The 26,540-nt window shown below is 45.9% G+C and overlaps 1 protein-coding gene across 1 annotated transcript in view; it reads left to right on the forward strand.

Annotated features, from left to right (window-relative positions):
• Nucleotides 1-26,540, forward strand: part of LOC146812866 (alpha-2-macroglobulin-like protein 1) — a 252,930-nt gene that overhangs the window by 212,270 nt on the left and 14,120 nt on the right. The window contains exons 27-32 of the mRNA XM_085619942.1: nt 1,802-1,876; nt 3,127-3,289; nt 18,824-19,041; nt 20,089-20,304; nt 22,445-22,569; nt 26,314-26,404. Of these exons, the coding sequence (XP_085476068.1) occupies nt 1,802-1,876; nt 3,127-3,289; nt 18,824-19,041; nt 20,089-20,304; nt 22,445-22,569; nt 26,314-26,404 (888 nt within the window). The remainder of the gene's footprint in view (nt 1-1,801; nt 1,877-3,126; nt 3,290-18,823; nt 19,042-20,088; nt 20,305-22,444; nt 22,570-26,313; nt 26,405-26,540) is intronic.

Raw genomic sequence — 26,540 nt, forward strand, 5'->3', positions numbered from 1 at the left:
CCTGACCATCCAGAGAGAAAGCCCACTTTAGATTTGACCACTGTGGGCCGTCTGACGTCACCTACTGAAACCGCTGCCGGTGATGAAAATCCGACACCGCCAAACACCTCTACACCCAGCCGCTCTGGCCTGAGGAGAAAATTACCAAAGGTGTTCCTACGTCCCCCAGCGTCATGTGACCTAAGTCCCTTTGTTGGTTCAGCCAGACTGGTCCCCCAGTCAAGTCCTGCGGCCTCTGTGTGCTGGCTCACCTCTACCACGGCAGCTGACGGTGATGAAAATCCAACGCCGCCAAACACCTCTGCCCCCGGCCGCCCTGACCCATGGAAAAGAGTACCGAAGGTATTCCCATATCCCTGAGCATCACGAGGCCTGAGCCCGTCTGTTGGTTCAGCCCGACTGGCCTCCCAGTTCAAACCCTCAGCCACAAAGACTGCTCCCCATAGACTAACATTGGACACCCAACGCTGTATTGCACTTCTGCACCTGGCCGCCCCAATGCCGCCCGGTCTAACCGCTTTGTGCTACCTTGGACCTTGCCCCATACTCACCTTAACTCCTGGAGATTGGTCCCGGAAGTCGCTGTACTGAGCCTGAATGCCGCACTTGCTTTTCCTCCCATAGGATAACATTGCAGCTTCTAAAAATTGCACTGTGTCGACTTTTTAAACTCAAAAGTATTTCTCGTTAAAAACGTACTTACCTAAACAAATTGATTCTGGTGCCTAAGCATATATAAAGATACCCGTTATTTTGATAAATTAGTGTGGATCTCCCTATTGAGTCATGCATATCACTTGTTGATTATTTTGTGTATTTGCAGATGTCTTGCACTCATCTTTGATAAGTCTAAGGCTGCTCAACTACACTACCCCCTATAACAGTACCTTAGGATTTCTAGACCAAGCCCTTAACCACTCTTAGGGAACCCCTGGACTCTTTAATCGATATATCTCATTTTGATATAACAGATCACTTTGGTCCTGAAGTAGGCCCACAGACCTGTTAGGGCAACCTAGGGCTGAAAGATGTCGACCTACCACAACCTAACACCAAGTGCGGTGGAACATGAACTCTTCCACCACAGCACCCCCCCCCCCCCCCCCCCTTTTAATCTTGCTCCTTCCTTGGAAAATAAAAGACCAAAATAAGGAATGGAGGTAATTTTAATCTTCACTCTCTAACCACACTGTCTAAAAACCAAAGTGTCTCCCTCCAGGTAGAGGAACGTAGATCACTTGGAGAACTGACCCTCAAGTGACCCAATGATGGTGCTATTCACCTAACCAACAGAGCGGAGAATCAACATATACCACACCCTGAGTTTAATGTGAATGAGGGTCTCCAAAACATGAGTTTGCAAGACCCCGGCAAAAACAGGATATTCTCCTCTGATTCTGATAATATCATCTAAAGAGACAGTTTATTATACTGACTCTCAATAATACATGCATTTTTTTAAGATGTCAGATAGAAATAGTGTGATTTCAGTACAGCCACGTCACTGTAAATCCTTGGATGTCAGTATGAGCCACTCTACTTAGCAAGCTATTACATGAAATAAATTACAACAAAAAGTGGATACTTTGACTCACATTTTCAACAGATTGGTGAGATTACATTTGTTGCACCAAGCAGTTTTGAAGTGAAGCCTTTTGCAACAGTAATTGAATTAGAGATATTTAACATGCAAGCAAGAGCAGCACAGTATGTTGATTGTTACTGCTGAGAGAAGGGAGGGGTGGGAGAGAACTCTGAAAAGGTGTGTTTATATGTGACAACTGTGCTCTGTCTCTCACAGGGGGGCGTGGAAGATAACCTCTCGCTTTCGGCCTACATCACAGCAGCCATGCTCGAACTGGGAATGAATGATACGGTGAGTCCTGTTCAAGTCTTTACCATGGCTTAAGACACACCTGGGTTTGGGGAGGAGGAGGATGGAAGAGAGCTTTTGAAACATTGAGCAGGGGATTGGAAACCGTGGGTTCATGCTAAGTTTGATAGGCTTTTAGTAATGTTATGGCCAATCTTAAACTTTCCATCTTGATGAGCTGGGTTTGAGTGTCGAAAAGGAGAGTCCAATGGATAGTTCAGGAGATACTTGTAGATGGCCAGTACCCTGGAAATAATTCCCTGAAGTGCAGTTCAGCACACTGCTCAATTCAGATGGTCTGCTACTGCCATACTGAAGAAGGTCGCTTTGCAAGTAATGGACAGGATTTTCTTAAACATTGTGCCACAAAACAAAGTATACTGAGAAAAAAAACATGCTAATGTTTGAAAATCAATATGGTTCAAAATCCATATTATTGTTAAGCTGCTTTTTGAATTATAGGTCATATTTAGATGTGTAGATTTTATTATTTCCTTTGTGCCAATAGCCACATGCTGTTATTGTATTAATCTCGTGGAGGCATTTTATTATGCTGAAGGTTTTCCTGACATAGTTATTAACTGCATCTTATGCATTGGCATGGTTCTACCACAATACCGCATTTTAAATGTCGACAGCCAATATATTGTATCCAGAATATAGACTACCACAATATCATGAAGGTAAATATATAAAAGTAAGTATAGTTTTATTTACATTCTTAACTCCACACCTATTTATGTTGAAGGTATACAGATCTTGATGTTTACATAATGTAGAGTTTGGAATAGTAAATATATATTTAACTGTATTTGTACCTTCATAATATTGTATTAGTCAATCAGGATATAATATTTTGCTCTTAACCAATCCACACTTATTGAAAGAGAGATAAAGGGGGTTTGCTCAGTAATTGAGCTTCAATCTAACTCTAGAGGTGGTCATGGTGAATAGCAGCCAAGAATGGTAGGGAGATGGAGAGGGAACTCCCACCTTTTTTGTAATCATTTTGAATACATCAAGAGGTCACAATTTGAGTGTAACTGGAAACATAACACCCCCTCCAGCCCCTCAAAGATAATCTCCATATAGTGTGACCCTAGACTGAGTGGGTAAGGAGACTAGACACTCATATGAAATCTCCTGTTCATAATCTGGCTGGCGATATGTGTTTTGGGGTGAAATATTTGGGAGCATATGATGGCATCACTAGGTCTAAGAGACCAATCTCCACTTCAATTACTTCCCTTCAGGATAGCACAGTGAAGCGTGCTCTGGCCTACCTGAAAGAGTCTTTGCCCACTGTTACCAACACCTACACACTAGCTCTGATGGCCTACACCTTCACCCTCGCTGACTACGAGGAGACGCGTGATAAAGTGATAGCAGAGCTGAATGAGCAAGCCGTCAAATCAGGTAAGGAGGAGAGGCATATTCCCACAAAAGGTATTGAGACCCCAACCATTTTAAGGTAGCAGAACAGCAGGTTTTATGAGTGATGCATCCTAAATATATATTTAACTTGTGCAATTAATTCTTATTATTTGACTTTTTATTTTGCTTGACATGATGTATTAAAAATTGGACACTCAATTCTGAAAACAGAAATAAACACCTCCCTGTCCTAGAGATGTATAACATATAGCAGATAGATATCTAATTAAAACAAATGTTCACCAAGTTATTCTGTTCTTCAATTAACACTTTCAATAAGGTTCCCCAAAAATACATGCTTGATTCATCTGTTTTACATTTGCCTTTGTAGCATATTTTTAAAATAAAAAACAGATTGCTTATTATAATTTAAATTAAAATGAACACTTCTGTCTTTCCATTGCTGATATTGGATCTAGCCAGACAGTTGAAAGGGCTAGCCATGTCAAACATGGTCTCATTCAGGGACTCATTTCAAGTGGCTCGGTCATGGTATTTATTGCGCACACGAAATACCGAGCCATTAGAGGGCAGCGGTTGCTGGGTGTGGTATTACCTCTCCAATCTGAGCTGCGTACGTCAGAATGGGGAATGAACCAGGAAAACCGCACGTTCTCCTCTGCCCAAGCCCTTTCTGTGCTTCAAAACTCTCCAGTACTGCAGTAAATACCATTTTACTCCATGCCGTCCAGCTTGGTATTTTTTACAATCACTACCTAATGAGCTAGTATGTTATACCGTGGCCTCATATCTACTTCTCATGGAAGACTAGGTGGCGGGACCACTCTGTTTCATGAATTAGGAGATATATATATAGATATATATAATAGTCCTGTTTGTAAATCTAATGTCTGTCATCAAATTACTTTTACAATTTCTTATTATTTAAGCTGTATCCTCTCTTAACTTCATACTGTGCATCTTTATACTTTTATGATCTTAAAAATGTCTTAAGTATCGAATAAAGTGATTTGACTGACTGTACTGCAGTATTTCCTGCACAAATTCCAGGCGGTTGTTGCTAGCAAAATGTGTACTGGGAATTACTATGCTATGTATGCACTCATTATAATGCGGATTATAGAGGAAACCTCTATTGGAACTGCTGTGTTCAATGGAGTGCTGACCCTAATGGGGACTGGTAATGATCAAGAGATTTCAGACCTTATTGAATAATAACTCTACTTTCAAACAGCTGCGTAAAGCAACAGGGGTTTTTATATACCATGAGAAATTTGCCTCATTGTTATTTTGTGACAAATATTTATTAAGTAATTTATAACAATAGCCGAAAAATAAATAAGGACCTTGCAATCTACTTAATAAGCAGAGGAACACAGCAGGCTACAAATAACACTAAATGTACTAAGACATAAAAGAAAAGATAAGATTTAGAAAGAAGGGTGTTGGAATGACATCAAAGAATGTAAAAGGTAGATTAAAGAACTAGATTAAAATAATGATATAATGGAATCTAGCATATCAGAAAAGGAACATAAATGAAACACTGCAATTGCACAAGATGTTCTTGAATATAACAGAAGCAATATGTGTTTTGTGAAGTGAGTTGGTTGTGGCTGGTTTTATGCAGTCAAGGCTTGTGAATCCATATACCATGACTCTACACCATGATTAAACATGGCTAGCATGACCACATCCTTCTAGACCTAACCAGGGATCAATCTATTGTATCCCATGTAATGCTGTTTCAGCATCAGATGTAAAAGTTAAAAGCTCTTCCTATGAGCTATGATAGATACGTCTACCTGCAGGTCCCTCATCTCCTAAACCTCCCCCAGGAATCAGACTGTATCTGGAAGCATTGAAGTAGCTCCCCCATGGAGGACGGTAGCAGCACCGCTCCAACTTTACTGTGAGATCCTCTCAAGACACGATGTCACAGAGCTGTATATATTGCACCAGTCCAGCATGTGTATATATTGCACCAGTCCAGCATGCTGATATCATTTACTTTTTTTCCACCTCCTTCGATGTGGATCCGGAGTTGCACTCCTCAAATGTTTTCATGGAAAAGATTTCAGGGTTTATATGGTACAACTCCTTCTTTCCACAAGCAGATGTTGATGTCTGACCCTCATGACTTCTTTCTCTGGTGCTTGCATCCAAAACTCATTGCTGGTTCATGTGAAAAGTAGGCCGCATGACCGACAATGTCGTCAAGTTGTACTGGGTTAAACTATTCACGGTGCGGGCCTATAAAAAACACCCAACCCGACCTTACTACGGGTTTCACTCAAAATCTCTCTCTAGCTTGCTTATGACAGCTAAGTTTTCAAAGTGACCTGCTTCCAAGAACAAAGACAAGTCATCTCGCAAAAAGCACCTCAACAGGGATTTTTCCACTTTTTTTTTTATTTTTTTATAAATTCTTTTTATTAACAAAAATGGAACAAAGCGGTCACTTTCACATTTTTAGGTCAGTAGGGTTAGTGGTACAGCCATTGATCACTTGAGAATTCTGTAATGCAATATGTTACAAAAGAGTTAAAGAAAACAGATACATGTTCATAATTTCATTGGGACAACAGTTCTTCAAGGGGCGAGGAGATTGGGGGCTCACAGACATTACCTCGGTAAGCATTCCAGGGAGACCATATCGTCACCCAGCTCTTGGGGCAACCTCTCGAGACATAGACTGTCTTTTCCTGCAGCATGCACCAGTCCATGTCCTTTTTCGACGCTCCAAGCCGTGGTGGTGCCTCCGCCCCCCACAGGCGGGCAATGTTACGTTTTGCCACTGCAAGCCCCAGTGTTGCCCACTTTTTGCCCCTTGCTGGCAGGTCCGTGGGCTCCCAGATATTTAAGAGGCATCGTTCAGCTTCGGGCCGCAACCGTATGCCCCACACCTCACTTATACAGTCATGTAGCTTTGCCCAGTATGTTTGAACCCGTGGGCATTCCCATAATACATGAAGAAATGTCCCCCTATCCCCACACCGCCTCCGACAGAGCCCATCCACGTTCCTCCCCATCAATTCCAGTCTGGTGACTGAGACATACACCCGGTGTAGTACTTTAAGTTGGATCAGGCGCAGTTTTGCCGAAATCGCCACTTCCTTAGGGGAGGAGAATGCTTCTCTCCACTCCTCCTCGTCAATTCCCAGGCCATCTGCCTCCCACCTCCCCCTGAGGGGCCCCATTGGATCCGGGGAGTGGTGTACAAGCTTTTTGTAGGTGAGGGATATCGCCCTTTCCGGCAAATGGCCGTCTAGTAATCTGTCCTCTAGAGGGGAGGATTCCGGGAGTGGTGTCCCCAGTGGGATGTTGGATTTGAGAGAGTGTCGGACCTGCAGATAGCGGAAGTATTCCTTGTGTGCCAATTCGTGTGACTGTTGTAGGGAGGCGAAGGACACCATACCTCCAGCCCCCCAAAGGTCTCCTATACGAGAGATACCGATTAGATCCCAACTGCGGAATCCCTTGGTGCGTCCCAGTAACCCGAGCTTCTCCGACACCCAGAGCGGGGTTGCCTTCGTCAGTTTGTCAGTCCAGCCCAGTTTTCGGTTTACAATATGCCACAGTTTGACCGAGTGTTGCGTAGGTCCCGTTAGAGGAAACGTTCCGGGACGCAAATAGAGTGCTGCCTCAAAGTTTCCTCCGGGGAGGAGCCACCTGTCCATCCCATACCCTGGGTCGTCCCCACTACTGTACGTGCCCTGGTTGATGGCCGAGAGATGCGCTGCCCAGTAATATTTGTGGATGTCCGGCAGGGCTATGCCCCCGTCGTACCACCCCAAGGTAAGCTTCTGGAGAGACATACGTGGCACGCCACTCCAGAGCAAGTCCCGCTGTGCGGCTTCGATGTTCGCAAAGTATCTGTGTGGCACCAAATCTGGGTAGTTTTGGAGCGCATACAAAAACTGCGGCAAGGCCATCATTGTGAATAGGGCCGCTCGCCCAAGCAACGTCAACGGGAGCTTTTTCCATGCCGCCACATCCCTTTGGAACCTCTGCAGAGGCGGCCTGAGATTTGTCTCAAAGCGTTTTTGTGCATCCCCGGAGATTCCTAGGTATCTGAATCCCTCCGTGTCTATCTGAATCGGGCACCCACGAGGGAGAGGAGGGGGGGCTCCGTGCAGCACATAAAGCAGTGATTTTCCCCAGTTGATACTGTAGCCGGAGTTTTTCCCAAAGCTGGTAAGGATATCTAATGCAACCCGGAGCGATTTTGCTGGTGAGGCCAGGTAGAGCAGGACGTCGTCCGCGTACACTGAGATTCTGTCCTCCCATCCCTCCGCCCAGCGCAGCCCTCGTATCAAGGGATCCTGTCTTATCCAGGCCGCCAGAGGCTCGAGGCAGAGCGCAAACAGCAAGGGCGAGAGGGGACAGCCCTGTCTCGTCCCTCTCGCGAGCGTGAAAACCTCGGAGCCCCTGTTGACTACCACCTGTGCCAGTGGTTCGGTATAGAGGAGGCGCACCCTTCCAACAAAGTTGGGTCCAAATCCCAGCCGCTTGAGAACCGCCATCATATAGGGCCATTCCAGAGTATCAAATGCCATAGTGGCATCCAATGACACCACCACCGCATCTTCTTGGATCGTCTGGCGGCGCCCCATAACACCATGGAGCCGCCGTAGATTGAGAGCCGTGTTCCGGTGTGGCATGAAGCCCGATTGGTCTGGATGGACCAGCTTAGTGAGTAGGGGTTTGAGCCGGTTCGCCAGTTGCTTGGCCAGTATCTTAGATTCAGCGTTTAGCAACGATATTGGCCTGTATGAGGAACAGCGGTCTCTGGGTTTCCCCTCCTTGGGGATAGCCACCAGGGTGGCAATGCGTTGGTCTCTCGGCAATATACCCTGCACCTTACTGTCCTCGAACATATTTTTGAGATGCACACCTAGACTGTCGGGCCTAAGCTTATACAACTCCATGGATATGCCATTCGGGCCCAAGGCCTTCCCCGTCTGCAGGTCTCCAATAGCTTTGGCCAGTTCAGCGACGGTAAGGTCACCGTCTAGCCCTTCGCGGTCCTCCTCCGAGAGTACCGGCAGCCTAATGTCCTTCAGGAGCTCAGCTGAGTCCTCCTCCGATCGGTCCGTTCCACTGCTGTACACTCCTTTGAAATGTGCGGCAAATTCACAGATTATCTGCTGCAGCTCGGTAAGGGGAGAATCCGCCGCTGAGCGGATTTCGGCCACCACTCTCTGCCATTTGTTTTTTATCCAGCCAAGCGATGAGCTTACTCGCCTTGTCCCCTTGGTCGTACAACTGCCCACCTTTGTGTCTAGCGTCTTTGCCGCCTCCATGGCTAGGGCCTTGTATTCAGCTGCATTTGATGCTGGGTCTGTAGGGTCCCGCGCACCTGCGCCTCGCTTTCTAGTGCGAGGAGATCCTGCTCCATCTCGAGCATCTGCTTCTCCCTCTCTTTCCGTCGTCCGGCAATTTGTGATAGGGCCTCCCCCCTCACCACAGTTTTAAAGGCCTCCCAGAGGGTGGACGGATTCTCAACCGTACCGACATTTTCGGTGAAGTAGTGATCTATGGACTGCGTGAGCGCCTTCTTAATCTCGGGATTGCGCAGCCACCAGGGATTTATGGGCGCAACACATCCCACCCTTTTCTCTCCAAATGTAAGGTGCGCCCAGAGCGGGGAATGGTTCGATATGCCCCTGGCTAAGTGTTTACCTTCTTACCCTCCTACAGCATGACACCGTGATTCAAGAAGTCAGTCTATCCTGGAGAACGTGTGATGCGGTCCTGAAAAGAAAGTGTATTGTAGCTGAGTGGGGTGGCGCAGGCGCCATATGTCAGTCAGCCCATATGTTTCCAGGAAGTCAGCTAGCCACCTCTGCCCCGATGCAATGTTTCGTGGCGGCTGTCTATCCAAGTGTCCGGACACTACTGCGTTAAATTTCCCCCCCCCCAACCAGGAGCTGCCCCTCTGGAAGGGAGAGGAGAAGTGCCCCCAACTCCTGATAGGATTGATTCTGGAGACCAGGCGGAATATACACCGTCACCAGATTGAGTGTGCGGACCTCCCACCTACCCGTGAGTACTGCGTAGCGGCCCAACGGGTCAGTGTGTGTATGTTGGATTACTATTGGGAAGTTACGGCGTAGAAGAATGCCCACCCCTCGGGATCCCGATGTGAAGCCGGCGTGTGCGGCCAAAGTGTACCCCCACCTGTTAAGTGCCGGACATGTATTTCCGATGATGTGCGTCTCCTGCAAGAGGACAACATCCGGGAGGTGCCTTTTGAGGAATTGGACTACTATACTCCTCTTGAGCTTGTCCCCCAACCCATTCACATTCCAGCTAAGCACTTTGATACTCTTATCCCACCTCATAGCCGTTTCCAAAGATGATGCAGTACAGTCGTCTTAACGCTGTGGCCCACTGCTCACTGGTCCCACTCATAAGGAGTGCTTTCTCGTGACCGATAAAAACTCCCACCCCCCGCTAACATTGCTAACTTCCCCCCCAGAACTGCCCCCCCCCTTCGCCGCCCGCCCCTCCCTTCGCCGCCCGCCCCTCCCTGCTACCATGCTGTGTAGGTTTACAACGACACACATCCCCCAACTAGCAGAGCGCCTTTCGCCCTAAACAAGAAGGAGAGAGAGACCCTCCCTCTTACAAACCTAACTGCAAGGCGTGCGCTAGCACCAACTCCAGCCGGTGGGCGTCCCCCCCTTTATTAGCATGTCAAGTGTTCTCCAGTTCATGCGAGCCTATCACCACGACAGTTACAGCTTCCCCCGCCCCTCCCTCGAATGAAGCTGTCAAGGCCATCTGTAAGTGGGGCACCACACCCCTGCCGAGCCCGCCAAGAGGTTCACAGCCCCCCTCAGCCCGAGGCACCCCCCCACACACCCCAAGAGGGATGCCCCTACCCCCGAAGGGACACCCCGGGCACGTCTCCCCCAACCAAGTCTTGGAATGAAAGTATACATTACAGTTCAGCAGATCTTCCGGGGAGGGGGTGGGGGGGGACTTTTATTCTACAACCCCTACGTCCCTGCGGTCCTCATATGCCACCCAGATCTGGACTGCGGGATCGTGAACGCCAGGAACTTTGACTTGATTTCTCCATCTCCGCCCCATCTGCTCGGGGGGCCAGCGGGCCAGTCCGCGCGGTGCTTCCATCCTCCCTCGCCGTGTCGGCCTTCTGTCGCGAAGCCCCCCTATCCAGCCAATCCTGCACCTCCAAAGGCGAAGTGAAGAAGAGGGATCTACTGCTGTCGATAACTTTGAGCTTCGCTGGGAAAAACATCATGTATTTGATGCCCCTTTCCCGTAATGTTGCCTTTACCCCCTCATACGAACGTCGCTCCAGTTGTACCTTGAGCGTGAAGTCAGGGAAAAATCTGACCGTTGCGTTTTCGTACTGTATGTCCCCTTTTTGCCTTGCAGCTTGTAGAATGGCGTCCCGATCTCTAAAGTTGAGGATCCGGGCTATGATGGTTCGCGGCGGGGCCCCTGGTTTAGGCCTGGGGACCGGCGCGCGGTGAGCTCTTTCAACAGAGAACATAGCGGAGAGCCGCCTTGGCTTCAGGTTGTTGAGGATGAGGTCCTCGAGGAACAAGTCCATGCTAGGCCCTTCCGAACCCTCCGGGACACCCACCACCCGGACGTTGTTTCTTCGGGCCCTCCCTTCCTGATCCTCCAGCTTCAGGGCCACCTGGCGGTGCTGGTGGACTAGCTCATTAACCCTTTGCTCAAGCTTTCTGGAGGAGGCTTGGAGTTCCGCGATGTCCGTCTCGTTGGCTCTGGCCTTGTCCGACGTTTTATTGAGGTCTGTGCGTAAAAGGTTCATTTCAATGGACATTTTGTCAATTTTAGTCTCAAGGGTAGTCCCCAGGGCCTGAATGGCGGACATGATGGCCGCCAGGGAGGGCTCCGCCGGCGACTCCCGCTGCCCCCTCGGACTGGGGGGGGGCTGCCTCGGGACCGTATACTTGTCCAATTTGTTAGCTTGGGCCGCCGCCGCTCCCTTGGGCCTCATGATGGGATCCCTCGCGAAGCCCCCGTTCACGAGAGCAATTCGCGACGGAGATCACTCCTGCCGGGACGCCCCACAGGACGGCCGTCTCACGAACCTTCGGGCTGGGCCTACGGTACCTCCCAGCCCCGCCGCTCCGGCTGCCACGTGGCCACCAGTGAAGCCCTGCCGACAAGGCAGCGAGTCACTGTGTAGGTGAATGGCCTCCCTCGCCGCCAAGCCGCCCCCGGGACGCCTCCAGACTGGTCCAAGGACTGGGCGTGTGCTGTCGGCCGGTGTCGTCCCGGTGTCCCGAGGGAGAACCAAGAGGGGGCGCCAGGCACGCTCCGCCTCACTCCCCTCCCCTCCGGGGGTTATCGTATGTGCTTCCTGCCCATTCCCCCGGGCCTTGCAGGACTAGGGTTCCCCCTCCGGGCACCGTCTCATGGGGACCCCCCGGGGGGTCATCCGGATATAGGGGTGCACAGAAGCGGGGCTCCAGGGAAGAGCGGGGCACCTCAGCGCTATACCTCTCACTGGGTGCTGCTCACCGGCCGTCAATCTCGCCGCCTCACCTCCACCTCCGTTGTAGTGGTGCGCCCGCCTGGCTGCCCTCTGCCACCACAGGGAAGGCGGTGCTCTGCCACGCAGGCCCCGTCTCAGCCGCTGCTGACCTCAGGGCACTGCCCCCACCGCCGATATCCAGCCCAGTGATTTCGCGCAGACCACAGGTTCCAGGGCAGGCCGCGAGTCCGGGACGTCGCGTGTCCCTCTCCTCCCGTCTCCGCTGTCCTACCGATGTAGCGGTGCGCCCGCCCGGCCGCCCTCGGCCACCTCAGGGTTGCTGGGTATGGTATTACCTCTCCAATCTGAGCTGTGTACGTCAGAATGGGGACTAAACAAGGAAAACTGCACGTTCTCCTCTCCCCAAGCCCTTTCTGTGCTTCAATACTCTCCAGTACTGCTGTAAATACCATTTTACTCAATGCCATCTGTTAGAACTGGGGGTCTCTAGTTGGCAGAGGTAGGTACCTTTGTCCAAATAGGGATCCTTGCTTCTAGTCAGGGTAAGGGGGTACACTTCTAAAATGACGCCTGCTTACCCCCTTGGTAACTTGGCACGAGCAGACAGGCTTATGTCAGAGGCAGTGTGTAAAGCATTTGTGAACACATACAGTAATACAGTGAAAACACTACAAATGGACACAGCACAGCACAGGGGCAGTCTCCTCCTTCAGCTTCCTTGGTTCTTCTCCTTGTCAAAGGGTCGTCTTGATTCTCAGAAGTGATCTAAAGTTCTGGGGTCTGGGTCCCCCCTTTTATACACCAAACTCCTTTGTCTCTGAAGGCAGAGAGTGTCTGTATCTAGTTCAAACCAGTTCTGTGTAGTCCTGGAGCACCTTTTTACAGGACTCCTTCTTTCCTTTGACAGTGTGGGCCAGGGTCATCCGCCGCACCACAGGAGGTGGAGCCAGCATTGTGGAAGGCAGGCACAGCCCTATTCAGGCACCAGTGCAAATCCTCCCACCACTCTACATGCAGATAGGTCTATTCAACCCTGTGCTGACTCACCCTGTCTCCTGGAGCCCCCTGACCACTGTCGCTCACAAACTAGACAAGGAATACACAACATAGCAGAGGCAAGCTTGGATAATTAGGCAAAAAAATACCTACTTTCTAAAAGTGGTATTTTCAAACACAGAATTCTAAAACCAACTTCACTAAAAGATGTATTTTATCATTCTGAGTTCAGGCATACTAAAGTCGAATTTCTACATAGTTTCCTGAGTCAGGGTTATAAGATGTTATAATCAAACTGCCCATTCGGGCCTATGGGGAACAGGTAGCTTTGCAATAGTGAAACTAAATTGGCTGTAATTCACTATTAGGACATGCTACACACATCAGGGCATGTCCTACCTTTTACCTACAATGCACCCTGCCCTTGGGCCTACTTTAGGGGTGACTAATATGTAGAAAAGGGACGATTTAGGGACTGGCAAGTGGGTGCACTTGCCAAGTCGACATGGCAGTCCCTGGCTGCACACAGGCTCTGCAATGGCAAGTCTGAGTCACATTTTACAAGCTGTTTCTGTGGGTGGCACAACCAGTGCTGCAAGGCCCCAGCAGCATTTGATTTACAGGCCCTGGGCACACATGGTGCACTGCACTAGGGTCTGACAAGTAAATCAAATGAACCAATCATGGAGTCACTAATCCAATACAATACTTTACAATAGGGAGCACTTGCACTGTGGCACTGAATAGCAGTGGCACAGTGCCCAAAGCATCTAGACCAGCAAAACACATAGCAAAAACACAGGAGGCAACAGCAAGAAATGGAAGGGAGACCCACGCCACTGGTGCCAGGTCTAACACGGTCTAGCTATGTATTTTTTTACAATTACTACCTAATGAACTAGTATGTTATACTGTGGCCTCCTATCTACTTCTCTCATGGAAGACTAGGCGGCGGGACCACGCTGTTTCATGAATTAGGAAATATATATTTTAGTCCTGTTTTTAAATCTAATGTCTGCCATCAAATTACTGTGACTATTTCTTATTGTGAAAACTGTATCCTCTCTTAACTTCATACTGTGCGTCTTTGTACTTTTATTATCTTAAAAATGTTTTAAGTATCGAATAAAGTGATTTGACTGACTGACAGTACTGCAGTATTTCCTGCACAAATTCTAGGCGGTTGTTGTTAGCAAAATGTGTACTGGGAATTACTATGAAATGTATGCACTCGTTATAATGCTGATTATAGAGGAAATTCCTATTGGAACTACTGTGTTCAATGGAGTGCTGACCCTAATGGGGACTAGTAATGATCAAGAGATTTCAGTCCTTATCGAATAATAACTCTACTTTCAAACAGCTGCGTAAAGCAACAGGGGTTTTTATATACCATGAGAAATTTGCCTTATTCTTATTTTGTGACAAATATTTATTAAGTAACTTATAACCGTAGCAGAAAAATAAATAAGGACCTTCCAATCTACTTCATAAGCAGAGGAACCAAACAGGCTACGAATAACACTAAGAGCCCCATTAGGATGGCGGGCGGACTCCAGCATCTTGATGTCATTTACTTTTTTTCCACCAACTTTGATGTGGATCCGGAGTTGCACTCCTCAAATGTTTTCATGCAAAACGATTTCAGGGTTTATATGGTACAACTCCTTCTTTCCACAAGCAGATGTTGATGTCTGACCCTCATGACATTTTTCTCTGGTGCTTGCATCCAAAAACACATAGCTGGTTCATGTGAAAAGTAGGCCGCATGACCAGCAACGTCATCAAGTAGTACTGGGTGAAACTCTTCATGGTGCGGGTCTTCCAAAAACACTCAACCTGACTCTACTACAGGTTTCACTCAATCTCTCTCTAGCTTGCTTATGACAGCTAAGTTTTCAAAGTGGCGGGCTTCCAAGAACAAAGACAAGTCATCTCGCAAAAAGCCCCACAACAGGGATTGTTCTACTTTTAAACATTGTTCCAGTTCGAAGGGGAGGTTTTCCGTTAAGCTGCAGGGTTCCCCGACCCAAGCCTTAACATTGTCCTCAAAGCCTATATTGGTTGTGTTGTAGTTGGTGCCAGACTTCACTCCAGTATTGTGGCCCCTTTTCTGAAGTTTCAGTGCTGATCAGCTTGGGTCACATCTGTCGCACATGCTACGGTGACGATATTCTGCCTTGTTCTGACTCTCTATGATGTGCCTTCCAGCCCTATGGAGACTTCAGGAAGTCCAACCAAGATTCTGCTGGTAACTCCATCCCCGGCCGCTGTCAACCCCTCTCTGCCCCCTTTTCATGAGGCTCCGGTGCTGGCCGTGGTTCTTCAGTTGCCAAAAGTTTTGTTGATTGCTCTTACAGCATAATTTCTAGGCCTATCCTTGGTGCATCCTGCACTGGGAATGGATTCTTTACTGAAATTGAACAAGTTTCCCAAGACTAATGCCTTTTGATCAGATTTAGACACAAAGGGCATCAACTGCTTGAGGAGGAAAATCCTTGCATGCCCTTGCCCCATGATAAGTACTTTGAGCATCTTGAGGAACTCTCTGGCTCTGATTCTCATCTTGTCTTTCGTAATGTATGGATACAGGTGATTATTTAACTCTGAGTGCCAGAGGATTAGAAACGTACCAAAATGTCACTCTGAAGTGCCTCTCAGGGCCTCTCACTGAGTAGGTGGCCCCATTAATGGCCATTTTGCACAAAACTGTGGAAGTTCTACAATTGCCTGTATCCGAATAGGAGAACAAAGATAGCCTTCTCATGGGAATCCTGTGACACACTTGCTTCCCTTGAACAAAGCTTCGATGGACCACATGTTGGTCGCAAGGAGGAAACTTGCTTACCCTCCAGCACTGAATCGACAAACTGCCCTCAGCCACTGTCTGTAATGCTTGGAGACTTAAGGTTCTTGATGGATGAAAAATAGAATGCAGGAACAGGCAGAGATGAAGCAAAAAAAGAAGCCAAAAATGAGCAGAAGCAAGGCAGAAAAATTAGTAGGAAAAAGCAAGCAGAGGAGCACAACCCGAAGGTAGCAGAGGGTAGCGGACTGCGGGCATGCTGTACAGGAGAATTGTCGCAGAAGGAGATTGCACGGGGACCTGCTCAATGGGTTAATGCTACGGCCTCCAGTAAGTAGGTCCTAGGAGGAGAGCAGGGCCATGGGTGGGAAGAGGAGGGAAATGGCAGGAAGAGGTAGGAAATGTGCAAAAAGAGGCAAAATAAAAGTCAGAAACGAGCAGAAAGGCAAAATAAAGGTCAGAAACAAGCATAAAGTGGCAGAATAATGGGCAGTTCGAGCACAAAGAGGCAAAATATAGGGCAGGAGCGAGCAGTGAAGAGGCATAAAAATGAGCAGAAAATGAGCAGATGAGGCACAAACAAAAGGCAGCAGAGGTCGGTGGACTGCGGGCAAGCTTGACAGGTGAACTAACGCAGGGGTAGATGGCACAATACCTTTAAACGTGACTCATGCCTGCCATTGCACCCTGTGTGTGCTGTTTAAAGTTGAATTTTGACATGGTAAGATAAACATCTTGCCAGACCCAAACCTTCCTTTTTAATACATATGTCACCCATAAGGTATACCCAACACAGTTCAGAGAGCAGGGGGAAGTGTATTAAAAAACTTGCACATGTACCTTTGACTTTTCATGTGTCCTGGTAGAGAGAAACTCCTAAATTTGCTTTTCACTACTATGAAGCCTACCCCTCCGATAGGATATCATTTGGTTACCTTATTACATTTAGTAAGCGCTAACTTTTCATTGGGAACAGGTAGAAATATCATAGTTGGGCTCAAAAGAAGTATAATTAAAATTCTCTTTAACAGTAAAGATGGAATTTAAGTCACAATTCTGAAAACACCACTTTTAGAAAGTTGTCACTTTTCTGTCCTAACAATTTGGTGCCTGCAGCCTTTGCCCCATTACTGTGAATAGGCAGTTGGCCTTTGTGTATTCCTCCCAAACACTGAGACAAAGTGGGACTAGGTGTTGTCAGAATGGGACATCCTACAGGATGGGAGGAGTGGAGCTGTTCTCTGCCCTAATTACCTTTTAAAGGGGACACCAGCCTTTTGCCACACTGACCTCTTGGAGCCTGGTCAGAAGAAAGGGGGGGGGGGTGGAGTTTCCTGAATCAGATGTAGAAAGGCCTAGAGGTTTCTCCCACTTCAAAGGCTGGCAACACATATAAATATCAGATGCACAGTTCACTCCCGGACCTGTGGAGAATGCCCTCCCCCCCCGAAGGATTGCCTTGTACTTCAGAGGACTGCCCTGCTGCTTGAGGCCTGCTTTGTAGTTCAGAGGACAGCCCTGCTTCTAGCTGAGGACTGCATGGCTGCTTGAAACCTGCCTTCTACCCTCAGATGACTGCCCTGTTGCTTGTAACCTACTTTGCTGCTTGATCACAGGACTACCAGAGTGATTCCAAGGGATAGTTGGCTGGCTTCCTGTTCGGAGCTACAGTGACTCAAAGCTCCAAAAATCTTGAACTTACACCTGGAATTTGCCTGAAATTAGTCCTGCCCTCCAAGTGGTACCCATAGACCCCTGGACTTGGTGGGAAGGATGCCCAATCAGCCAAAAAACGAAACTTATGACATGGAAACTTTTCCACCAAAAAGTGGCCTGAGAACCGACAGGAGACCTGGACCTACCTGCTTGCTGATCCACCCGAGCGGCATCGGTCCACACAACTTCACAGTAGTTCAGTAACAAATTCTGTTCAGCTGCTACTCTCAGGAAGGGTATCTTGCCTCATGGAACTCTCATCGGCTACAGCATACGGCTTCGTCCCACTGGAGATATTCAGCATACAAAAAAGTGACATGGGCTGAATGTAGGTATCTTCACCGTGGCTTTTTCCAGTGGCTCCCCAAAAATTACTCTTCTACAGACACTGGCAGCTACCTTTCCTTGCTGAATTGTACCTTAGAAGAACATTTGAATGAAAATTTTCTTCTAAGTCTAAAGGTAAGCCAAGATCAGACCCAATCTACCTTGTTTAACCAAATCCACGTTCCACCGCGGTCGGTCATACCTTTTGACTTTCTCCTAGTTCCTGTGTGACTGTTGGCGCTTTCATCTTTTGGGTGCTATTTTTCCTTGAGGTTTACAAATTTGTAATTCCGATGCTAATTTTGGAGCTGAAGTTATTTATTTCATTTTATTATGTTCTTCTAAATTGATGTGGGCAAAACATTGAGACCAAGGGCCTAATGTAGATCTTGGCCGACGTTACTCTGTCACAACAGTGATGGATATGCTGTCCGTCGAAATATAAATCCCATTATATGCTATGGGATTTATATTTCAGTGGGCAGGATATCCGTCACTGTCACCCTAAGAGCCTGATTTAGAGTTTGGTGATTGGATTACTCTATCACAGACATGACGGATAGCCCATCCCCCGTATTGCAAGTGTAATTGGATATACTGCACTTATAATACAGCATGTGTGGCAGAGTAACTCATCTGCTGCATTGTAAATACGGCCATGTGTCACAACTGCTGGGATAAACAAATACTGGTGATGCCTGATGACCAATCACTTTATATTGGAAAGTATTATTCAAGTTTATTATTTATGCCCAAGTATATTTTTTCATCTGTCTGGGGGTATTGTTGTACATGTAACCCTAATGTCCAAAGGATGAAAGGCTGGACCATTTGAAGAAGGGTGCCATTGAGGAAGAGCCCTCACTCTTACCCTCAGCCTCTCAAGCTGATTGTGACCAATGCCAGTTCAGTGTTCAATATAAGCAGGCACAGAAGTGCCTAAGAAGTGCCTAAGAAGTTCTAGCTTGGAACACTCGGGCATCACATCTTCCCCAACAGATGTCCTGGGAATCACCGCATCCAATCAAAAGGCACTTCTTCCGTTCATTAAAAATGCAAGCTAGTAAAACCTACATATTTGGTGACAGGTTTGATAATTAATTAAACTTCATCTTCTCTCTTTGATGGTCATCTTCCTCAATGATGTGCCGTACTGTTCACTGTTAGGGTTTCCTAAACCCCCGGATTCTAATTTGTATTTTTACAGAGGGACAGATCCACTGGGAGCGCAAAGACAAACCCAAGCAAGAAGATGTGCCCTATTGGTATCAAGCACCCTCTGCGGAGGTGGAGATGACATCCTACGTGCTGCTGGCGTACATGTCTCAATCCCATGTGTCCAAAGAAGACCTCGGCACAGCATCACAGATCGTGAGCTGGCTCTCCAAGCAGCAGAACCCATACGGGGGCTTCTCTTCAACCCAGGTAAAAGGCGCAAAGAGTAAAAATGGAAGTGCCCCATTAAATAACACTGTCCAGATATCACATCCATAAGATGTCTATTGTTTGTTATTAAACCTTATTTCATAGAGGCCAGGTCTGGTAATGGAACAGATGCATCTTCCTCTAAATATCATGCTTTGCTTTCACGTTGCCCATTTAGTTCCATGGTTCTTCAAAAGATCTCGCAATCACAGAGGTGAAGGTTTAATTTCCCTTCCATTGAAACATGAATGTCCAGACTAATGCAGAACATTATCTTTGAACAATTTCAGGCCATTAAACCCTGACAGAGAGTGGTCTCACAGGATTATTTGAACACTTCTTATCATTCCCGGGCAAAGAGTGGTTTGTCCTGGCCATGTGACACTTGAAGGCATTGAAGGATGGAACGGCAATGGTTTTCCATGCTCAGGTTAATAGGTAGGCCATTTTGTCTGCTAGAGGAGAGATCTACCTGATTCATGCACTGCTTAAGAGATATTCTGAGCTGGCAGTGAATGGTGGCTCTAGCTCATAGACTACATCTAGTTCTTTTGAGAGTAGTTTTCTGAGATATGGGTGGCTGATGCAGAGGCCGGCATCTTAATGGATGGTTTCACGGAATAAACAGAAGCTGCCCCAAAAAGATATGTGATGTCACTTGTAGCAGCATATTGCATGTACTAGTCAGTTCCCACCATTCTGACAATCTAGTCTCTTTCATTTTCCTGCCAGTGAGTAGGTGCTGGTGCGTTGCCACTTTCAGGTTCTTAAAGATGTGTGGATGGTGATGTAGGAGAATTGTGAACTACCACTCGGTCATTGTGTGGGCAGAGGCATGTAGCAATGAATGGCTTCTGTTAGTGTTTGTAGAGGTGAATAGACCTGATCTGTGTGAGTGCTTCCAATGATCTGCTATTCTGTAGGTGCAAGTGTGGTAGTGCTGTGGCACTCCAGCCAGTAAGGGGGTGGTGGTGCGTGGTCACTGTTACAACAATTCTGCTTGTGTATGGGCACTTTACAGTAATCATGTTGCCTCCATGTTCCTAGGACACAGTGGTAGCTCTCATGGCTCTGGCCAGATATGCCGGGGCCACCTTCAGCGAAAAGGGAGAAGTCACTGTGACTGTCAAAAGTGGGGGCGAGATCCAACAACAGTTCCATGTGGACAACAAAAATCGGCTTCTGATGCAGCAAGCACCGCTCGTGAAGGTTCTAGGAGAATACACAATATCGGCAGCAGGGAAGGGCTGTGTGTATGTGCAGGTAAGGGAGGACTCACATTTTGGGCTCTTTTTGTTCTAAACCGTATTCTGCCAGAGAACTTAGGAATTCCCCACACAGGAGCTCTGTATGAGGAATAGTTTGGGATCACTGGAATGTTGCTAAAGAACTGCTGTTTCACCCAGGCTTATTCGGGGAGAAGAAAGAAGTCCTCGACATGTCAGGCATTTGTAGAATGGAAAGCCTCAGATTTTTGTAGACACTTGATAGAAGGTTCAAGTATAGGTTTATTTTATCAGTGTGAGGTGCATGAATTCCTAGGAAAGAAGGCCTAATATGTCTTAGTGGTTAGACTGGAATTCTCCTTCTCACTGTAGGAGAGCCCAGCAGATGAGCATCAGTTGGCATGAGACATGCTAAGGTATGTAGACAGGCCACACTCCCAAATATTGCATTTTGTTTACTGAATGAGGCTTCGGGCATTTCCTGAATAAAAGCCCTTCTTGTAGATGATTGTTCTGGTTACAAATTCTTAACATATCATGTTGGATCCATTATGGTTGATGCAGTAATTAATTTCAGCCGGTGGTTGCAGGTGGGGCCCACCGACATTCAGTTTTGGGGTCCGGCTCATTTTTCCTCATCACACCTTTACCCAGTGCAAGAGAGATAAAATACAAAAGGAGGAAAGGAAGAAGAGAGACAGTGACAAATAAAGAAAGCAGGAATGACAAAGAACCTGAAATAGTGAGATAAAGGAGCAGTAAATCTCTGATGGAGGATGGAAAAAACATGGGGTGGAATGAGGACTAACATGTCTCGGGAATCTGAACCCCCACTTTTTGTAGCATTAGCCATGGGCTTCTGAGCTGAATGTTTAGTCCCCAGCACTTATTCTGTTACAAATTAAGCACTGGGGGCCCGATTCACAGAACTAACTTAAGACAAAATCCTAAACTTACTACCATTTTGGTATTCACAGAAGGCGCTTACTCATTTTGGTATTCACAGAAGGCACTTACTCATTTCGGTATTCACAGAAGTTAGGAGTCCTAACTTTAGGACTCCTAAATGCCTTCTGTGAATACCGAAAGTCTTAAAATTAGGATTTTTCTCAGTTTAGGAGTCCTAAAGTTAGGACTCCTAACTTTACTACTACTAAACTGAGAAAAATCCTAATTTTAAGGCTTTCGGTTTTCACAGAAGGCGTTTAGGAGTTCTAAAGTTAGGACTCGTAACTTCTGTGAATACCGAAATGAGTAAGTGCCTTCTGTGAATACCAAAATGAGTAAGCGCCTTCTGTGAATACCAAAATGGTAGTAAGTTTAGGGTTTTCTCTTAAGTTAGTTCTGTGACTCGGGCCCTAGGTTTCGGTAAATATATGGCACTGAAGTCTGGAGCTTACTGTGATTGGAGCCCCCATCACTCTAGGCCATTTTTTGTGGAAAGTTATTAAATCCCTTTTATCAAAAATGCAGTAGATGCATCCTTAACAAATTACTTCTCTGCAATTCATTGGCATTAATATTCTTGAGGATTTCTTTGAGATCCATCAGATTTCCTACAATGGATTGCAACACCTTCAGCCTGAAACCAACAGTTAATTTCCATGAACGTTATTCATCTACATATCTAGGCTTTCCCTCTGGTGCTCTGTATTTTCAAGTATAAGAGACGACAATGTACAAAACATTCCTTTTGTGAGATTCTAGAGTATAAAAGCGCAGACGCACACAATCCTCAAGGCTTTTCGTGGGTTAAATCTATTGATTTAGCAGAATCTGCTTCTTGGTGTTTCCATTCTTTTTATGGGTCAGATTCTTAGACTGCACCAGGCATTTTCTAAGTGAGATCTTTCAAATAATAAAGTCCATGAGCAGAAAAACTCTTAACCTGAATGGTTATCCTGGGTGGGCCGGCTGGTGTTCCGTGGACAGTGGACCTTGATTTTTCAAGTTTTTCCGGATCCGTTTCCTCTAAGACGAAGGAGATGAGACCACAGTACTCAACGATTCGTTTAAGTTACATTAATGAAATATTTTAAAAAGGCTTCTCAATAGCAGCAAATATACCTTCTGAAAACTACCTCCATTTTTTATTTGGACCCCTGGGCTGTGGGCCATCACACTTTGCGGCTCTCTCAGATTTACTCAACTAGCTTATTAAATTTTTTCCCTGGCAGACAACTTTGAGGTACAACATTCCGCCTCCGCAGAGCGATGCCACTTTCAAGCTGGCTGTAACTACCGATCCGGAGAGTTGCACAGAAGCAGCAAAATCAAAGTTCGGGGTCACAGTCACTGCCAGGTGAGAATCTCTTACATCATGATTATACCACATACTTAACAGGATTCTAGCCACCATGGAAATGTGCTGCAGTAGAGGAAGCCCATCAATGGGGACTTAAGTAAAGCTTCAAATTGAAATGTACTTGTACAATTGTGTAAAATGTGAATTTTTCATGTTTTTTGTGTGGGTGCAGCCACCCTAGCAGGCCTTTTTTTCTAATAGTTTAAAAAACGTAAGCAAAATATCTCAAATAGTTATATTTGTCTTTATTCTTAGTTCTTAATAAATTAAATAGATATGCATTTTGACTTGGGGAAAAAAACTTTTTAATATATATAATTTTTATGTCTAATATCTAAACAATGGTAAATTTAGAAAGCAGTACAATGTCAAAAACCCACCCACAGGTAATGCTGCACCTGGTTACCACTACAGGTTCATTGAGATGGGTGCCAATTTGAGTCACTTAGCAACATTAGTAACCACCACTGACTCTCAGGAGGAATTAGGAAGCTACCTTAATAGAGATAATGGAGAGGACAGGCCTGGTGGCTCTGCAATTCTTCATGTGGAACCTACCTGTGGAATGTTCATCTCCCACTCTTCCTGCCCCACTTGGGGCTTGTTCCATGTAAGGAAAAGATGGAAGGTTGCTCCAAGGTTACCTTCTGTTTTCTATCCTAAAATCTCAGAGTAAGATTTTTAGAGAGAGGATTTTACTACTGAAAGAAGTACTCCTACTTCCTCAGATGTTTTGCTTTGGTTAGTAACATTGAGTTTTCTTTTAGTAGACGCCCTTAAAGGTAGTCTCCAGTAAGGTGATATGTCTGTGCTTGATGACCCTTGCATATCCATTTGACAATAGCACCACTATTCGGTCAGAAACACTTTACAATAGCAACTCTGACACGTAGATTGAAAAAATTGGAAGGTTATAATAATTTGGATGAAATGAGTCATTACTCAACAGTAACACAGTAACCAAACACTTTTGTATTACAAAAAGACATTTCTTTGCCACAAAGTAAACTTCTTTTCAGTGTAGTAGGAGTTTCCACCATACTTGTGGCTGTTGTAGTGTTTGGGTGCCTGCTCATTGTTGCCACCAAGAGATACACTTAGATCCACTCCTCCAGGAGTCCACAGCACAATGATTCTTTGATGGTTAGGAAATGTTACAATCATAAATGTGGATTAAATAAGCGACAGAGAAGATGACTCTGATGGATTCTAATGTGAAAATGGGCTTACTTCTATATATTTGGAAAGTTTTAAAAAACAGAGTAGAAAACTGAGCACAGCCATGATTTTGTCGATAAACAACCCAGCAAAACATACTTTTAACAAATAAATTTTACTGCATAAAGCGTTTTAGTGGAAAACTATTGAACAAAAGCATTTCTGTTGGAAAATTACCCAACACAAACTTTTTTAACTGGAAACCTGATGTCACAGCTGCAGTACACCTTCCCTGCAACCTCATGTGGAGAGAGACTGAAGTTCTCTGATGGAAAGATAGGGGCTAAGTTATCGGGACGGGTGGGTCTCAGTGCAAGATGTGATTCACCTCCAAAGACCCTAAGTTGCCCATTTTGCCTCAGAGCCAAAGTCACTCGTCCGTGAGCAGGCGCAGTACAGTTGCTCCCTCCACCATATCCATAAGCCTCAACCAGAACGCTTGTGAAAGTTGAATGGTCTCGCCAAAACTATAGGGGCTTGGTTTCTACAGACTTAGGGCAGGAGAAATGTGCCTACGTTTAGAGGATTTGAATATCCTTATGACAGCTATGGTTTGATGTGTTAATTTCAAAGAGCTGTCGTCCAAATGGTAAGACCAAGACATATCTTTGGACAATGTTTAACACAAGTAATTGAACTCATTTACCCTATCCAAAGGTTTTCTCTCTACCATGATGGAACCTCTATAAGACCTATATGTGCTGATGGCCATGAATTTAGTTTTTTGGTGATTGATCGCCAACCCACGGTCATTGCAGAAAGACAGGAATCTATCTTCCAGAATTTGTAGGCCTGGCGGCTTAGATATAAGTAAAGGATCATCTATAAACAAAGAAAACCATGTGGGCACAAGAATGCATCCCTTGCAGACACATTTATGGACATCAACCTTCTCACTCAGTTCACCCCCAGCAGACTTGACGCGCCGGGACGCCCCTTCGTCGGGGCAGCTGTGCGCTTTATAAAAATGCGTAACATAACATAACATGTATCCTGATGAAGTAGAATAAATATATCCAACAAGTCGAACAGGATCTTATTGTTCTTCAGTGTATCTCATAGTTTAGAATGGGGGACTAGGTCGAACGCGGATTTGAGGTCCACAAACACCAAGTATAACTGGGACTTTTCAAGTAAAACACATTTCCAGTAGATGGTAATACATCTGGTCCACTTTGCTAACCTGGCTTATGAAGCCCGCTTGGAGATGCGACAAAGCACTGTGTTCCTCTATCCAATGGAGAGATGATACAATATCTGTCTGCAAAAGATCTTTTGGGTCTCACCAATTAGACTAGTGGGTCTAAAATTAAGGGGGGAATCCCTTGAGCCCTTTTTGTGCTCAGGAACAATCTTAGCTGCTTTCCAACTAGGGGGAATGGCCATACCTTTTACAATTAAGTTGCTTCGCGTGTTCATATAGGCAGCCCAGTTGTATGGATCAGAAAGATAAAGATCACCAGCAACTTCATCGGTCCCAGCAGCTTTACCTGCAGCCACAGGCGGCCCTAAAGGTATCTTTATAAACAATAATTGGATCACGTTGGCGTGTCTGGTCTATGGTTTTAGATATATTTGTTACAAGACGAATCCTATCATCCGGGGTATCTAGCTGGTTAGTTGTGTAAAGGTCTGAGAAATGCTTGTGCCACACATCAGGATGTATAGTATTAGCAAGGGGTTCAGTGGCCCCTCATTGGCGACAAGCTGCCAACTTTCGAATATCTTTTTGGGTTACAGCCTCATATGTCATCCCTATCATTAATACCCCAGTCTTATTGTGCCTTCAATTGCGCCACTCTATAAAATTACCTACAAGCTCTAATGTTGTCCACCTTGCCACCCAATGGGGCTTGCCTCAGATTGGATTTTGCTGTACTACTGTCCTTATTAAACCATGTTTGATCATGTTTGATTTTCCTGTGTCTATTAGTGGTCTGCCGAGTAAAGCATGCTCTCAAGGTATCATACAAATTTTCATGGGCCACAGTAAGGGCATCATAGGTAGCCTGTTGTGGGCAAATGGAGCTGACAAGATGCGTAGGACTGCTATCCAAAGCCCTATTTGTTTTAGCTATTAAAACAGGTATATATATATATATATATATATATATATATATATATATATATATATATATATATATATATATATATATATATATATATATATATATATATATATATATATATATATATATATATATATATATATATATATATATATATATCTATATATATATATATATATATATATATATCTCCAACCAAACCTCTGCTCCACATGGAAAAGAACGGGTACACGAGGCTAACAAGGTTTACGGCTTCTTCATTGTGGGGCCTCCTCTGACCCGGCAGACAAGAGAGAAATACAATACATAATATAATAAGATATATATATAATAGTGAAAGGGTGGGGGAGATTTTATTTTTGAGGACAATTTTAATCTTGTCTGCTTTTGATGCAGTCCAAACAGGGTGGCAGATACTGCTTTACCAATGTTTTCCTCCTGTCTGCTTCCACAGCTACATCGGTAACCGGGAGACTTCGAACATGGCCCTCATTGTGGTGGACATGGTGTCTGGGTTTATTCCTGTGAAGAGCTCTGTGCGAGAGGTGAGATGGGGCAAATACGGCCCATAGTGAACGGTGGTGGTGGGATATTGTTCCAGTCTGGCTTGTAAATTTGCTATTTCCTCTTGATTTCCTTCCATGGTTGGAGCAAATCTCCGACTGTCACAGCATTCACAAA

This window comes from Triturus cristatus, chromosome 7, assembly GCF_964204655.1.
Source record: "Triturus cristatus chromosome 7, aTriCri1.1, whole genome shotgun sequence".
NCBI lineage: Eukaryota > Metazoa > Chordata > Amphibia > Caudata > Salamandridae > Triturus > Triturus cristatus.